At 43.0% G+C, this 16,781-nt stretch overlaps 1 protein-coding gene across 7 annotated transcripts in view; it reads left to right on the top strand.

Moving 5' to 3' along the window:
* The window catches only part of LOC117400475 (tyrosine-protein phosphatase non-receptor type 3-like), a 141,159-nt gene that overhangs the window by 112,584 nt on the left and 11,794 nt on the right, over nucleotides 1–16,781 (top strand). For all 7 annotated transcript variants that reach the window (XM_034000509.3, XM_059022798.1, XM_059022795.1 and 4 more), the window contains exons 21-24: nucleotides 1,834–1,924; nucleotides 2,267–2,331; nucleotides 6,694–6,840; nucleotides 16,241–16,369. In XM_034000509.3, the coding sequence (XP_033856400.1) occupies nucleotides 1,834–1,924; nucleotides 2,267–2,331; nucleotides 6,694–6,840; nucleotides 16,241–16,369 (432 nt within the window). The remainder of the gene's footprint in view (nucleotides 1–1,833; nucleotides 1,925–2,266; nucleotides 2,332–6,693; nucleotides 6,841–16,240; nucleotides 16,370–16,781) is intronic.

Below are 16,781 nucleotides of genomic sequence, written 5' to 3'. Positions count from 1 at the left end.
AAGACTCGCAAATTAACAAGTCTGTCTGATCTGTAATGCAAATAGTACAGGGGTTGGACAACAAATTATGCTAGGGCTCTCCATCACATTGATTCATTTTTTATGCACATGGCATCCCTGACGTGTGTAATATGCAAAAGCTGCATCTCCTGCTTGCAAGTCACAATAGGCATGCAGCAGACTGAGGATCACTGAATTCAGCAGCCACTTCAGATCAAACTTTACAGTAGAAGGGGCGGGGGGGGGGGGCGGATTTGAGTCTTTGAACCTCGGAACGACTCAAACACCCTTGACGTAGCACGGTCTCCAATTCACCAGTGTAACTCTGGATTGTTTTGTTTTATTCTGCTTTAGGCTCTCCTTACGACCTACGATGCAGATCTTTGAAAGATGCTGTTTGTTTGATGTAGCATAATATTTAATGAAGTATAATATTTAATTTGAATGCGTAAAGAAAAGCATAGCAATTTTACTGCCCAGCTTGAGTTATCAAGCTTCCTGTGCTTCGTTGGTTCTCCAAGTCTCTGTGGTCAGTTGTGAATATACTGCATGCAGTAGCTGGAGAATGGGTCATAGCAATGCCGCCCCCCCCCCCCCCCCCCCCACCCCAACTGAACCTACCAATGTACCTATCTGTCAACCGAATTTTTGGGAAGTAAACCTATATAATAAATACAATATGTACTGGATGTTTATATTGCTATAGCAAGACGAACAATAAGAAAATACAATATTGTTTCTTCATTAGCATTAGTGCAGTATTGGTACCATTTTTTAAACGTGGACAGGGACAGTGGACAGCACAAGAAACTGAGAAAGAAGGATTTACAGAAAACAACTACAAAAACTGTAACAGCCTAGTACTAGTGGGAGGAGACTCGGTAAACGCAGTAGATAACGACATCAAGAGTAGCAACTTCCCGGACTATAAAATTATTACGGCAGGACTAAACGGCTGCGAAAAAGGCTTGGATTTTTTTCTGGTGGAAAATAAGGAAAGGGGCGTTTTTATTGCAAAACCAAGTATTTGTACAGTTTTAAAGTAACATAACAGTTTAAATATAAGGCTGTAGTTATTCATATCCCATAAGTTAGCATTAAAGCATGTACAGTATTTATTGAAAGTACTCATGACTTCAAGGTAATGTTCCATTTTACTCACACAGCATGATTTTCAAAAGGGGCAAAATAAGAACTAGGTCACAAAATGATTTTTAAAGCCTGATTTTAATGTAACCACGTCATTTGATTTATATTTTTAAAGTGTCAACAAGTGAATACACGACTCATTTTAGCTAAACCCTTTTGAAAGCCATGTATTTAGTGACCCAAATCAGCTTTTAGAAATCACTTTGCAACCTAGTTCCTATTTTGCCCTTTTTGAAAATCATGCTGATAGTGTCTAAATTGGAGAGTAAATTATTCAATGACCCAAAACCTTATCTGGAGTGCTGGTAGCTGGTGTTGGTTTAAAATGCCTTTGTCTTTAAGATGCCCTGGAAAATGACTAATTTAAGTCTGTAAAGATAAAATCTCTGGTTGAAAATACTACAGTTTTGCTTGTCCTCATCTTTTCTTGCTCTTTCCCAATAAAATAGCCTGTGCTGGTAAATTAGGGCAAAATTGAAAAACTAAATGCGAGTTACTCTTTATAGAGCTGTCACTGTACCACCCCCCACCCCCCATTTACATTTTGTTTAAGGAAAATAAAATTGTTTGTTTCAGACTTTCATACAGCATCCTCAGCAACATTCTACTGGATATATAGCACTTTGTTTTTGAACAATGCAAATAATGTATACATAAATGCAGCATTGAATTTTCTCTCGACAGCAACTGTACAGAAAAAAACCTGGGATGACTGTTTTGTGTGCAAAATTACCTCAGAACATGGACAAGAATCGGTACAAGGATGTGTTGCCATGTAAGTACAGTACACTGTTTCTGTGAAAGCAAACCGAATTCAAACTAATGTTGGAGGCTTTTTAGGCTTTAGTATTATTTCTGTGTATTTTGGGACATGTCAAAACCAGTGATTTTGGACATGGACTGGAAACCAGGAAAAAACTGTTTTGAATCTCCGATATGCCATTTTCTTCGGGCTAATTTCCCTTTGCCATGTCCTTGGATATGCAGACTTAGCATTGCTTATTGTCAGGATTTATGGTAGAACTGCAATTTGCTTTTGTATCATTTCCCTTCCTAATCTAAACAATTGAAGTATCTACAGTTTTGTTTGTGTGTTTCAATTTTTTTTTCCCAACAGATGACAATACCAGAGTTGTTTTAGATGGAGAAGAGGATAATTACATAAATGCCAACTTTGTTAATGTAAGTTTTTATTCTCATTTCTTGTCCTGTTTTTTTTTTGTAATTTACTTTCTTTTGTAATACATTTAATTCATACAACCTCAAACATTAAAAAAAAAGTTAGATTTAGTATGGAATTATTATTATTATTATTATTATTATTATTATTATTATTATTATTATTATTATTATTATTGTACAGTATTTTAAAAAAAAACAAAAAAAAACTATTGACAGTTTGGCATGACTAGGCTTCTGGTTAGGAACAGGGCACAAGATGACAACACAGGTTCTGATCTTGGCTCGCAACCAGAGCGGTCTTGGTATTTCAATTACTGTACACAATTACTGTTGCAGTAGATATTTTACAGAAATGTAAAAGATATGTTTTAATGGAGTCTAAAAAATAATGTGTACAAAATTTGAAAAAACATGTCTAAAAGTAGTCTATAAGAGCTTGGGTGAGCTCTCGAGTGAGAATAGTAAGTGCACCAACCCACTTTTATTGGGGTGCATCTGCCTGGAAAGAATGAAGACACAAATTCTGGGACTGCAGCCAAAAAATGTAAACATACCACCAAGCTTCAGGATATCGGAGTTGCCCAAAGCAGTTTCTAGTGCCAAAAAAGTACTGAAAATTATTTAAAGTGTTCCAGGAAGAGGAAACAACACAGCAAGGTCCAACACATCTTTCAGATATTGGTATAACCTGTGGAAGTCATACTGTCTCTTTTAAACTAAAATTACTTTAATTCTGTCCCCTCTCTATTGCAGAATAGAATTAAGGGGGTGGGAGAGGAAGAACTAAGAGGTAGTATTATCTTTGCATCCAAAGAGGCAGTATTATCTGTGCATCCAAAGAGGCAGTTTTACCTCTGCAAGGACTGGGGAGGTAATTTTATAGTGCAAACACAAGGCTTCTGGCATCAGTGACAGGGTAATGAAAGGTGTATTAAAGCACTTCTGTACATCTCTATGGAGTTACAATGAGTGTTCCACAGACTGGAAAGACTTATTGTCAGGATTTTTTCTGCCAGGGTCTGCCACATGGGAAACCATGACTGATGTGCATTTAGGTGTTTTATTACTTTTACACATTTGGAAATACATTAACATTTTTTTAATGACATGAGTGAAACAGTAAATACTGTTGTGTAGAATCTACTAAAAATCAGTGTCTCGTTGAGAAGCTGAATTACCTTGAAGATCACCTTCAATGGGGCCTTTCACTCATCGGGAATATTTATTATTTATTTATTTATTTATTTATTTATTTATTTTTGTATGGTAATAAATGACTTGAACACGTCACAAGGCTTCTCAGCTGTCAGTTGAACTCATTGTCATTGCAGTCAGTGCCTAGTAGTGGGAATTTGCAGAAAGGAAAGTATTCCGTGACTTATCTGATGGACAAGTCATTCAAAATTAATAACTCTGTGTGCTGTAAGAGTTTCAGGGTTTAGGATTTAAATGTAATTCATTTGAAAATAAATTGATCAGCACAAGGTATCCCGACCCCGATATGTAGCATCCCAGAGACAAGACTGCACCATCCTTCCTGGGCAATCACCTGAATTGTCTTGTAAATTCATGACCTTTCTAAAACTAATTAATGTTAGTGTTTCAAGGCTGTATGATGACATGAATGACTGAATATTGTGCAATGTGTAGCTTTGCAGTGTGCGTTGTCCATGCTTTTATTTTATCTTGCGATTTGTAAACGGCCCCAAATATAATATTAGTGCAGCAAGCGTGTGTATGGACCTTCGGTATATAAATGCATACAGGTTTTATCCCTGGCTCTTTCTTGCTCTTTTGCAGTTTTACACTCTGTGACAAATGAAAATGTAGTTTAGGTAAACTATTAATGCATTAAGCTACTATTACAGAACACAAAATAATATAAAATGCAGTATGGTAAAATAATTAAACTTGTAGGGGGGCAGTCTATAGATTTTGCAAGAGATATATTTAATATTAGAACAGATACATAAATACTGGTGTAACAGATAAAGCATTGTTTTCTTTGTCATAAGAAAATGCTACAGTGTAGTTACTGAAACTCAATGGAGTTCTGTTTTTATTTTACTTTTCTGTTCAGTATTTTGTGTCAACTCTCAAAAACATTCATATTATGAGAAGTCTATGCCACCGATTTTAGTACTACATTCGGTATCTTACATTCATATTTACTGTGTATACACCATCCACTGAACATAATGTGTGTATTAATAAACAAAGGGCATGTTTTTTTTTTTCTTTATTCTGTTCAGAATTTTACATAAAGCGGGGAGTTCTGTTACTTATCCAAGGCTGGCAAGTCTGTCTCTGTCGTTTCTGAATAAAATTCCTCATAGTCTTAATCAGATTAGCCTTGAAATGGCAGAGTAAAGGGATATCAAGCTGCACCCAAAAAACACTGCTTGTTGTGCAGAATAGACAGTGCTCGTGTTCCTGTAACAATAGAAATAGAGATGCACTGTAGTATTTATATTCTGCTGAGAGAGGGTTTATGTCAAGGAACTATGATACATAGGTGTTTGAGTCTGCTGAACACAGTGTTTTCCTAAATTGAACTGTTTTTTGATTTTGGAGATGCTCGAACTAAGTAGGTTGGGGACACTTCATATGATACCTGGAATTCATTTCAGCACAACTTCTAAGCCCACAAATCAAATGACTTGCAGGGCAAAACTTGTGAACTCACAAATCAAATGAGGGATATTTTACACTGTAAGCACATACAGGGTGTATTTGAGCTGTTTTTATTTTGTTCCTGATGCCTTTCTTTGAATGATTTAAACAACTGCAGTGCTTTCCCCCAGCAGTGAATTACTGACCCCTTATTAATGTTACAACATGCAATGAAAATACTGTGAAGTGAAGCCTGTAAAAATCAGGTTTGTAAATGTTTAGGGCAACAGTATTAAGATCCGCTACTGTGTGGATCATTAAAAAAAGACCCCATCATGATGTTGAATGAGAACTACTCTCCTGATTTTGTATTATCTTAGAATTTCTCTTAATGGTCCCCTCTAGCTGAACAATAATAATAATAATAATGTATTTCATTCTGGTCAACTTAATTAAAAGTACCCCAATTAGCACTAACCTTGAACTACCTAATGTTACCTTAGGTAAGGTATTCTTGGATTAGTGCAAATTGGATTGCTCTTATCTTGAAATGTATACAGTATGGAACATTAAGCTCCACAATGTGGCTCTTTTGAATGTGGCTCTTTTATTCAGTGGTGAAGCATCCCATTTAAGGCTGTTATGGGTTTTTTAAAAGACAACACTATCAGTAGAGTGGAAGAAGCAGGTGGAGTAAAATGTAACAAAATTAATATGTTTAAACATGCAACATGTTTAATGAGCACAAAACATACTGAAGCTGCATCTTAGTGCAATCTGGTTAAACCTTATCCCTGGTCATTGGTTTGGCTCTTTAATCCAAAAGATTGACGGGGGGGGGGGTCGACTAACACACGAGCAAACATATCAACAGATCTATAATTTAAAGTAAAAGCCTATATTTACTGATTGCGATGACTGGCAGCAGCATGAACGCTATGGAGGGGAATGAATAAATAATAATAATAATAATAATAATAACAACAACAATAACATTACCTTTTCTATTGCGTGACCCTGCAGCATAGTGCTTCTGTGGGGAAAAAGCAGCACCTCCATTGTTGTGGGCAAATCCTTGTTGCCTTTGTTGCCAGAGCTAATTTCTCTCAAATCAAAACGCAAGCATCTCAAGATTTGGCAAAAACAATTCTGTGACATTTTGTGTGTGTGTGTGTGTGTGTGTGTGTGTGTGTCTATATATATAATATATATATATATATATATATATATATATATATATATATATATATATATATATATATATATATATATATATATATATAAATAAAATAAATAATATAAAAAAATAATAATCCCAGGTTTGTTTACATCCAGGAGCTATCACGTAAAACAGACGCAGTTTCACTGAATTACAGCCAGACCACACCACCCCCCACCATTCCATTGAAATGCATACTTCCATATGGGCTAAGAAGGAACTGGGGGTGGGGCTTATATACTAAAATAATACTACTGTAGGCTATACAAAAAAAACCCCACATATTATATTGTAATACGCTCTGGCGGTTCTAGGTAGAAGTGCTTATAAAATTGTTTATTTTTGCAAATCTGCCACTCAAACGCCGTCAAGATATCTAATACATATATTTAGGAGAAAAAAAAATGATGCCTGAATCTCGCCCTCACAATGGGGGCTGGTCAACTTTTACACAAGGTCGACTTTTACTCGAGCGAATACGTTAAGTACATGGTTGTCATTGCCTTGTCTGTGTTTCTCTCCCCTTTCAGATGGAAATCCCATCAGCCGGCATAGTTAACAAGTACGTGGCGAGCCAGGGCCCCCTGCCACACACCTGCTCACACTTCTGGCAGGCTGTGTGGGAGCAGCACTGTGCCGTGATCGTCATGCTCACCACTCTTACGGAACGAGGGAAGGTGAGTCCAGTACACCGTACAATCACGCAAGCAGGCACATGGACCACTGTAACTTTACACTGCCATTTTGCACTTCCATGCATAGTTTACCATGGTTTGTAATATGCATTAACATACTTCTCTGGGTTTTACAATGCTTACCTATGCTTTCACTTTGCTGTGCGTTTCTATATCAAAATTGTATAAGGGTGTCACAAAGACGGCCAGAGTGGGTGGCGTCAGACCAGACAGGAATACACAGACAGAGACGGTGGTGATGAGGAGCTGAGTGCAATGGCTGCACTCAGCGTTTATTTAACAAATAAAAGGGTTTAACAGTACAAAAAACAGGACACGGCACTTGACGCCAAAAGAAACATATAAACAAAACGGACTAAACAGTGAACAGACAAACGGACAAACACGGTGAGCAGATAACACTAATTACTTTACTTTAGACTTTCTTTTCTCCTTCTCTCTCTCCCGTTCTCCACTCACCGAACACCAACCACCACTGAGTGAAAATGTGCATCTATATATACTGTTGTGCTGGGATTCAATTACTAATTAATTATTCACTTGAATCCCAGCACGTGAATTAATTCTGTGCAACCCCGTGCTCACATATTACATTTAACCAGCACGTGAAGTGATTTGTGCTCTCCTCGTGCCTAAATACAAATCTACACTTTAAATATACGTGAAACACAGACCCGTTTATATCCCGTGTACCAATCTATACACCAACATTAACACACACACGCACGCAACATACAACACAGATCACACAAATGCACACAGGGGCGGGGCACTTTGCCACATATACCCCCCCTTGTGCGCAGCACACATGGCCTCAACGGCCACCTCCCCCCTTAAAAACCCAGCAGTCCAGAACAAAGTCTCGGGCTGGGAAGGGAGGCTTCAGTGGGCCCTTGGCTGGCAATGCTGTCAGCACCCCTGCCGGTAGTGGCACGGCTGACAGCCTGTTGGTCCCATCCTGCAGCGAAAAAGCTGCGGGGGCAGGTGGTCCCCCGACCTCCCCCTTCTTCGTAGCCGGCAGCTCCCTCCTGTGGGGCTCCGGCCACAAGAACTCCTGCAGCGAAACTGCTGCTGGGGAAAGTGGTCTCCAGACCTCGTCCCCCTTCTTCGTGGCCGGCAGCTCCCCTTTCTGGGGCTCCGGCCACCGTACTCCCTGCAGAGGTACGGGCAGCAGAGGCAGCTCCTGCTCCTCTGCTCCGGGCGGTGGCGGAGGCAGAGGCAGCTCCAGCTCCTCTGCTCCTGGCGGTGGTGGAGGCAGAGGCAGCTCCAGCTCCTCTGCTCCTGGAGGTGGTGGAGGCAGAGGCAGCTCCAGCTCCTCTGCTCCTGGCGGTGGTGGAGGCAGAGGCAGCTCCAGCTCCTCTGCTCCTGGAGGTGGTGGAGGCAGAGGCAGCTCCTGCTCCTCTGCTCCTGGAGGTGGTGGAGGCAGAGGCAGCTCCTGCTCCTCTGCTCCTGGAGGTGGTGGAGGCAGAGGCAGCTCCTGCTCCTCTGCTCCTGGAAGTGGTGGAGGCAGAGGCAGCTCCTGCTCCTCTGCTCCTGGCGGTGGTGGAGGCAGAGGCAGCTCCTGCTCCTCTGCTCCTAGTGGAGGAAGCGGTGGAGGTGGCGGAGGCAGAGGCAGCTCCTGCTCCTCTGCTCCTGGTGGTGGTGGAGGCAGAGGCAGCTCCTGCTCCTCTGCTCCTAGTGGAGGAAGCGGTGGAGGTGGCGGAGGCAGAGGCAGCTCCTCTGCTCCTGGCGGCGCTGGCTCCCTCCGCTGTGGCGGCTGGGCTGGTGCGCGCCGTGCTGCCTTCAGCAGCATGAATAGAGGCTGCTGGGGGACACCAGCCTCCTGCCCCTCTCCCCCCCAAAAAATTTCCAGGGGGTTGGGCCTGTAACTCCTCCCCTTCCGGCCCTTGGGGCTGAACCAGCAGGCATTTTCCCTCTGCTGGTGGCTTGGGTCCCAGGGCTGTGGAAGCCCCGACTTGCCTCCCTTTGGGCTGTGGACGCACCGACTCCTCCCTTTTGGGCTGTGGACGCACCGACTCCTCCCTTTTGGGCTGTGGACGCACCGACTCCTCCCTTTTGGGCTGTGGACGCACCGACTCCCCCCTCTTGGGCTGTGGACGTTCGGGCTCCCCCCACTCAGGCGTAGGACGTTCGGGCTCCTCCCACTCAGGCGTAGGACGTTCGGGCTCCTCCCACTCAGGCGTAGGACGTTCGGGCTCCTCCCACTCAGGCGTAGGACGTTCAGGCTCCTCCCATTTGGGCTGTGGACGCTCAGGCTCCTCCCCATAGCTGCGGAAGGGACAGTGGGCGAACAGGTGATCCTGGTCGCAGAGGAGGCACCCCGGCGATGGCTTGTTACATCGCCGTGGATGCCTGGCCCTTAGGCGGCACTCCTCCTCCCTGTCCTTCACCTCTTTATCCGGTTCCTCCTCCTCCTCACCTTGAAAGGGGCAGATCGCCACCGTGTGTCCGTAGACTCCACAGGCCATGCACCAGCCTTGGTCCTCGAGGCCCCCGAGGAGGTCCTCCAGGTCCCGGCAGCCGTCTCTCCAGCCTTCCATTTTCACTTTTTTTTTTTTTGAAACCAGTCCTGTGGTTTTTTTTTTTTTTTTTTTTTTTTTTTTTTTAAACACAAAACCCCCTCTCCTGGTCTGACGCTTGGAGGCGCTGTTATCCCACTTCTGACACCACGTGTCACAAAGACGGCCAGAGTGGGTGGCGTCAGACCAGACAGGAATACACAGACAGAGACGGTGGTGATGAGGAGCTGAGTGCAATGGCTGCACTCAGCGTTTATTTAACAAATAAAAGGGTTTAACAGTACAAAAAACAGGACACGGCACTTGACGCCAAAAGAAACATATAAACAAAACGGACTAAACAGTGAACAGACAAACGGACAAACACGGTGAGCAGATAACACTAATTACTTTACTTTAGACTTTCTTTTCTCCTTCTCTCTCTCCCGTTCTCCACTCACCGAACACCAACCACCACTGAGTGAAAATGTGCATCTATATATACTGTTGTGCTGGGATTCAATTACTAATTAATTATTCACTTGAATCCCAGCACGTGAATTAATTCTGTGCAACCCCGTGCTCACATATTACATTTAACCAGCACGTGAAGTGATTTGTGCTCTCCTCGTGCCTAAATACAAATCTACACTTTAAATATACGTGAAACACAGACCCGTTTATATCCCGTGTACCAATCTATACACCAACATTAACACACACACGCACGCAACATACAACACAGATCACACAAATGCACACAGGGGCGGGGCACTTTGCCACAAAGGGTATACACTTTTAGTTGTCTAATTTATAAAGTTGCATCCTGGGAGCACATCTTATCATACCTCATAGAGTTCACATAAACAGTTATAAAAAATTTAAGCATAAGCCTAAATGAAGGGCAGTGCAACTACCTGTGGAAGGTACAACCTTCTCCTAAAATTGTGAAAAGGAATATTAAGCAGAAATCTGGCTTAACAAATTCCCCCACTGCATTCATCTCAGAGAGAAAACAAACCAAGCAGAGAATTCGTTTGTTTCTGCTCCACATCAAGTGACATTGAGATTAGAATTGTCAGCTGGCCGCATAGGAGACATCAGAGTCTACTGAGCCCAAAAAATCTAAAGGATTTAAATAAATACAAATGCAAAGAAATCGAACCTCATTCCTATCTTCCAATCTATCACTGTGTCTGAATCACAAACTCCTGTATCCTGGCTACATGACTGTAAAAGAAACGTATACCTGTTTTAGGTTTTTTTTTTAAATGAATTTTGTTCTTTGTTACCCGCACGGTTGATCAAATTAAGGTCCTGCGTGAGTGCGCAGTGAATTAAAAAGCTCTGCTCAGCTGAGAGCTTTCTGTGAAGCCGTTGGCACGGGACCTCTCAAACAGCTTTTTAGGTTCACAGTATACATGCTGTGTAAAAACAAGGAGGCGAGAGATTAATTTCCTGGATGAAAAAAAGAAAGAAGAAAAAATCACTGAAAGATGTACAATTGTTAATGGTAAAAAAAATGTTGGGCCGAACAAATTGAACATTTTATAGGGAGTATTTACCCTAGCTTCATTAAAAGTGCTACGTGTATTTTAGCAAGAAGGTTGCTAGGAAACAAGAAGAAATTGTTCTGCTGGGAAGTGATAAATCACCAAGAGCCATCATTTAAAGCAGAGCTGTTTCAAAGCAATTGTATCTATACGATTGATCAATTGGAAGGATATATACTTTTAATTTGTTGTTATTATTAGTAGTAGTATTAATTAGTATTATTATTAGGGTAGACACTACAGGAAACAATATAAGGCAGTGCTCATGTACCTTTCCCTTAAAATGATTTGGCTGTTGCACTCTACATGTTCATTCATTCATTTATGCACAAATCTCAGTTCTGTTACAAACATTCTGCAGCAAACAGTGCAGCCACCATGTCCCCTTCCTTTGTGTATTGTGTGCAAGAACTCATTCTGTACTTCATGTATAGGTGACACTCTAAAATAACAGCAAGAGGGTCTTATTAGGGCTGAAGAAAGTTGCAGTTCATAGTTCCCTTTCAAGTACGAAATGTAACCATTACCGTTTGGGTATTTACCTTCAAAAGACCTGAAATAAGATATATCGCAGCTGCTCGTAGAGCCTGTGATGTAGTAATGGCCCGCCCCCGAGATCACAAAATCACTGCGGTCACAGACCTCAACGCCATTTTTCCTTTCAAGAACTGACCTGACAGGAGAGCTAGTTCAGCTATATATTTTACATTTATTGCGTTTTTACACAAATTATATTTGATATTTAAAATAATCTCTATTTGACTAATTATGCATATTTGTGCACTACAGCCCACTACAACAGTTTGTTATCTACCACTTGTTATCTTGTGCCCCGTGTGAAGCCAGCGGCTTGAGTCACTCCTTATCAGGGATCAAGCAGCATAAGTCGGTTGACTTTGTGCTCTCCCCCCAGGCTGCAATAGCTCTGGCTGGAGTTATTTATTTTTGGCTTTGGCTAAAATTCCAAGATGTTTTATATTATTTATGTAATTTATTAAATTACTGTATTTTGTTGAGGGTTTTGGTTTTTTTTCCCCTCACTGTGTTTTTTACAGAGACTACCGTAATTGCAGGCCTGTCTGCAACGTGGTGCTACGGCACACGTGTAGTGAGAGCAGCTGCTGGGTACCGACCCGGTTCTAAAGTCACCGAACTGTTACTAACCCAGGGCTGAAGTCACTGAACCGGTACCGAACCGACCCAGTTTCTACCCAGTCCTACACGGCCCGCTATCAACCGGTGTGCATGTCCCTGGTCCAGTACCAAACTGGTTCTTCTTCGGGTCTTGACCTGCCCGGTTACTATCTATAAGCAGATTGAGGTAGCATCTGTATACTGTTGTGACAGGTAGCTGAGTGGGTATGACAGGATAGGCATAATGTGGTGTAAAAATAAGAGACTCCAGTCCTTTATGCAATTAAGCGCCTTGGTTTTATTTCTCCCCCAAAAAAACAACAATAATGACGCCAGGATACACAGCAATGTCTAACCTGCTAAACCAATAATAATAATAATAACGCCGGGATACACAGCTATGTGTAACCCGACCAAACAAAGGGAAAAAGGGTTGCAGTCCCAAAATAAACAAACAACAAAAACCAATCCGTCTTCCTCTTGTGATCCAAAAACACGGGGGGTAATAAACCCAGCACTTCCGGGTTGTCGCTCCTACGGCGTACTCCCGGAGCGTCCCGTCAGTGCTCTAAAAATACAAAGTGTAGAAGGGTTAGCACACAAATCCACAATAGCAAAGAAAACCCGTTCTCCAAATCCCTTCCTCTGTTTCTCTGCTCGTTTTCTCTCTCTCTCTCTCTCTCACACGCACTGTACCTTGCCAGAAGGAACAGAACCCCGGGCCACGCCCCCTTTTGTACGCTCCGTCCCGCTCCCATTGGGCAGCGCGGGCAACCGCCGTTGACCAATGCGCGATTGCCACAGCGCTCCTCGTCTGGGTTGATGACGTTGCGCACCGTGGACCCGCCCCCCTTCCAAGATGGCCGGCTTCCACCTCTCCTGGGGATGTCTGCTCCTCCTCCCCAGCACCGTCACCGGTCGGAAGGGAGATCTAAAACAAGAATTCACTCTCTCTTTGTCACAACTGTACACTGCATTGCTTGCTTCTTGCGTCATGCCTGGGTTTCATCCCTGCGAGACATGCAAGGCCAGTCTGCCTACTGAGGACAAGCACGGTAGGTGCTCTTCCTGCGTGGGGCCACAGCATGCCAAGGAGGCACTGACAAACCGCAGTTTCTGCAATTTTGTTTTGTGCACTTTTCTCTAAGCGCACACTGGAGAAATATTTCTCCCGCAGCTCTACAGAGTACTCTGCATCCCTCACTCCTGCACTGCACTCTTCCCCATCACCCTCTGTTGGAGAGGTGGCTGCGTCCTCACCTCATGGCTCTGTGCCAAGGGAGACCGGATGATGCACCTAGGAGGGTAGCCCACGCAGGAAAACGTCTTCACGGTCTTCCTCATCTTCCTCCATTTCTCTTTCTCCTCCCCCAATGAAGACGGAACAATAGTCGCTATTCCGAGTCTGCCGATCATGTGGAACAAATGGAAGCTCTGGGCAGCTGTTTCCCACGAAGGAACGGTTCTTGCAGAATTACTGCATGAACCTTCGGCGCCACCTGCCCCGCTGTACCCTTGGGGTCCAAAGGGGCTACAAGCACAGATTGGCCACAGGAGGATACACTGTCCATCGCCGCCTCTGATGAGATGGGCGAACAAGAGCTGGCATTCCTGTCCTGAGGACGTGGAGTCCGACAGCATGTTTCCTGCGGTTAAGCTACTGCAAACAAGGCAGTCCATCTTTGATGAGCCTATCATCTCTCCCGTGCCCCAAGCGACCACCTCCAGTGCTACCGTTCTTATCAGCTACTCACTGCAGTTCAAGCACAGCCCCACTCCCTTCGGGGCGTGACTGTAATATCAGTCATGGACCCACAGGACGCCGTGGTGGTGTCTCATGAGGTAGCAAAAATGGACTATTCGCATGATAGACCCCCTCCAGTTGGAGGAAGGGTTCTACTCCAGGTACTTCCTAGTGACCAAGCGGGTTGGTGGCCTCAGACCGATCTTTGACCTCAGACAGGTGAGCCAAAGGAGGTTCACAATGTTCACAATGCAACAGCTGTTGCAGTCAATCAGGCCAGGCTACCACGGTGGACCTCAAAGATGTCTATTTCCACATCCCCATAAACCAGCGCACAGGAAGTATCTGCTTTTCACCTTTCAGGGAACAGCATATGAGTTCTGTGTCTTGCTGTTTGGCCTCTCTCTAGCTCCCTGTGCCTTCCTGAAGTGCATGGAAGCTATCCTGGTCCCACTGAGACTCAAAGGCATCAGAGTGCTCACTTATCTGGACTAGTGGCACATTTGTGCCCAGTCTCCAGCACAGGCCCACGCGGAACTTGTCACCGGCCACCTTCTACAGTTGGGCCTTACAGTGAATCATGCGAATCATGAATCATGAATCATGAATCATGCGACGAGCCAGCTCACAGACAGCTCTTTCATCTCAACAGACCACTCACGATAGTGATGTTCCAGAAACTTCTGGGCTTGATGGCAGCAGCTTCCCAGACCCTTCCATTGGGTCTCCTGCACATGTGCCCTCTGCAGGCCTTGTTCAACAGCAGGGCTTTTCAGCCCACGTTGAACTGCGACCACCTATTGACAGTGACTTGTCACTGTCTAAAGACACTCCTCTTGGTGGAAACAGTCTGCCCATCTATGCTCGGCGTAACGCTGAGCAGTGTCACCAAAAGGGAGGTCGTCACCACGGACCTGTCCAGCCTGGACAGGGGCACTGTGTGGAATGGCAGCGGGGCGCAAGGTGTGTGGAACCCCCTTTGGCAGGTTCTCCACATCAGTGTTTTGGAGCTGCAGGCAGTTTACCTGGCCTTGGAGAATTTTTTGCAGGAGGTTTGATGTACTTGTCTGTACAGACAGCTTTGATATATCTTATTCAGGTTTCAGATCTTTTGAAAGTTATGATAATAACCCGACATTCCTTTTTTTTTCTAATTTATTGTCCAAAACAATTAGATATAGCAGTGCCAATATTCCTATTAGATATAGCAGCACCAATATTCCTATTAGATATTGCAGCACCAATATTCCTATTAGATATTGCAGCGCCAATATTCCTATTAGATATAGCAGCGCCAATATTCCTATTAGATATAGCAGCGCCAATATTCCTATTAGATATAGCAGCGCCAATATTCCTATTAGATATAGCAGCGCCAATATTCCTACAGAATCATGACATTCTTTTCAGAGTACAGAATAGGAAACGGGCGATTCCAGAGCAGTCCTGGATGTATCCTATATAGGCATTTACAGAGGTAAAGAGGTTAAAAACAAATGATGGTAATGTACAGGGATAAACTGCCTTGTAATCCCCCACCCCACCCCCTCGTGTTTCATGACAGCAATTACAAACCTCTTTCAATGTTGTCTCCCAGACTAGCCACTTCAGTTTTTATTAAATATTCAAGCCAGCTTCCTGCCTGCTGTGTGGCTATAATAGAGTGACTAAATCAAAAATAAAGCTCTGACAAATGCCCTGGTCTACTGGGTGTAAAAAAAATATATATATATGGAATTGTGTCTCTTGTAAGTTTTTAGCAGAGCTTCTGTTTTGGTAAAATTAATTTCCCAAGTGTTTAACTCGTACACAAAGAAACAAGTTGTCCTTGGACAGATATGACTACATCCAGATAAGAACTGGAAATCATGGACAGGTGCTGCACAAGTACAATAGAACATATAAGACCTGTATGATGACACAATGTAATGACTTCTGTTGTATATGTAACACTTTTAAATATAAAATTGTAAATAGTTTGAACCAAAAGATAATACAATTTAAATTGTAAAATATGAGTAGGAATGATATTCACACTATTACCAGTTTTAGTGGTTAAAAGGGACATCCAGCCTGGCTCTTTGTGAAAGTTGTGCCCAAAATTATGTAATTGAAACCTCCATCCAAACCCAATTAATAAGATGAATTCGGCAATTAGAGCCAGAAGGAAATGCAGGTTCAAATAGAATCCGGTGAGATCAATGCATGTCGTTTGTTAACTCAATCAAGATATGAGGGTAAAAAGAAACAACTTCCTAGTGTTTGATTAAGAAAGTGAATTGGCTCAAAATATGTTTAAAGGGACATCACGTGATCAAAAATACCCCCCCCCCCCCTAAATATAATTAAAGGTCTATTAAACACTCAAGTATGATTTTTAGTTGTATAATAGGGAAGAGTACATTTTTTTACAAATCTATGCATCTATTTGTATTTTATTGTGCTTCTTTTAGCCAAAATGTCACCAGTACTGGCCTGATCCTCCTGAGGTTAAGGAATATGGCAACTTCCAGGTCTGCTGTCACTCTGAGGACTGTAACATCGCCTACGTCTTCCGGGAATTGACAGTCACCAACATTGAGGTAGAGTTTGGTACCATTTTTTAAATGTAATTATTTGTTTGGATGTTTTTAACTTGTTTTGATTGTGTTCCATGCTCAAAATACAGGGCCAGGAATATCATGTACTGGCAAGATTTTTAATATGGGCTTTACCTCAGGAAGCATGGTGTCCACTGATCACATTGTAAAAATGTATTTAATTCCATCTACATTATGTGAAATCCCCAGGTCAGAGAGAAAGGAGAGGAGAATAGCATGATCAACCGTGTCAAAGGCAGAGAGGTCAAGGAGAATTAGAATGGAGGAGAGGGAGTCAGTTACAGAGAGGAGGGCGGTTTCTGTGGAATGTGCTGGATGGAACCCGGATTGGAAAGGGTCAAGCAGAGTGTGCTCGGTGAGGAAGGATGCCAGCTGGTGGTGAACAGCTCACTCG

Source organism: Acipenser ruthenus, chromosome 4 (genome assembly GCF_902713425.1).
Source record: "Acipenser ruthenus chromosome 4, fAciRut3.2 maternal haplotype, whole genome shotgun sequence".
NCBI lineage: Eukaryota > Metazoa > Chordata > Actinopteri > Acipenseriformes > Acipenseridae > Acipenser > Acipenser ruthenus.
This window is presented reverse-complemented; position numbering and strand designations above follow the sequence as displayed.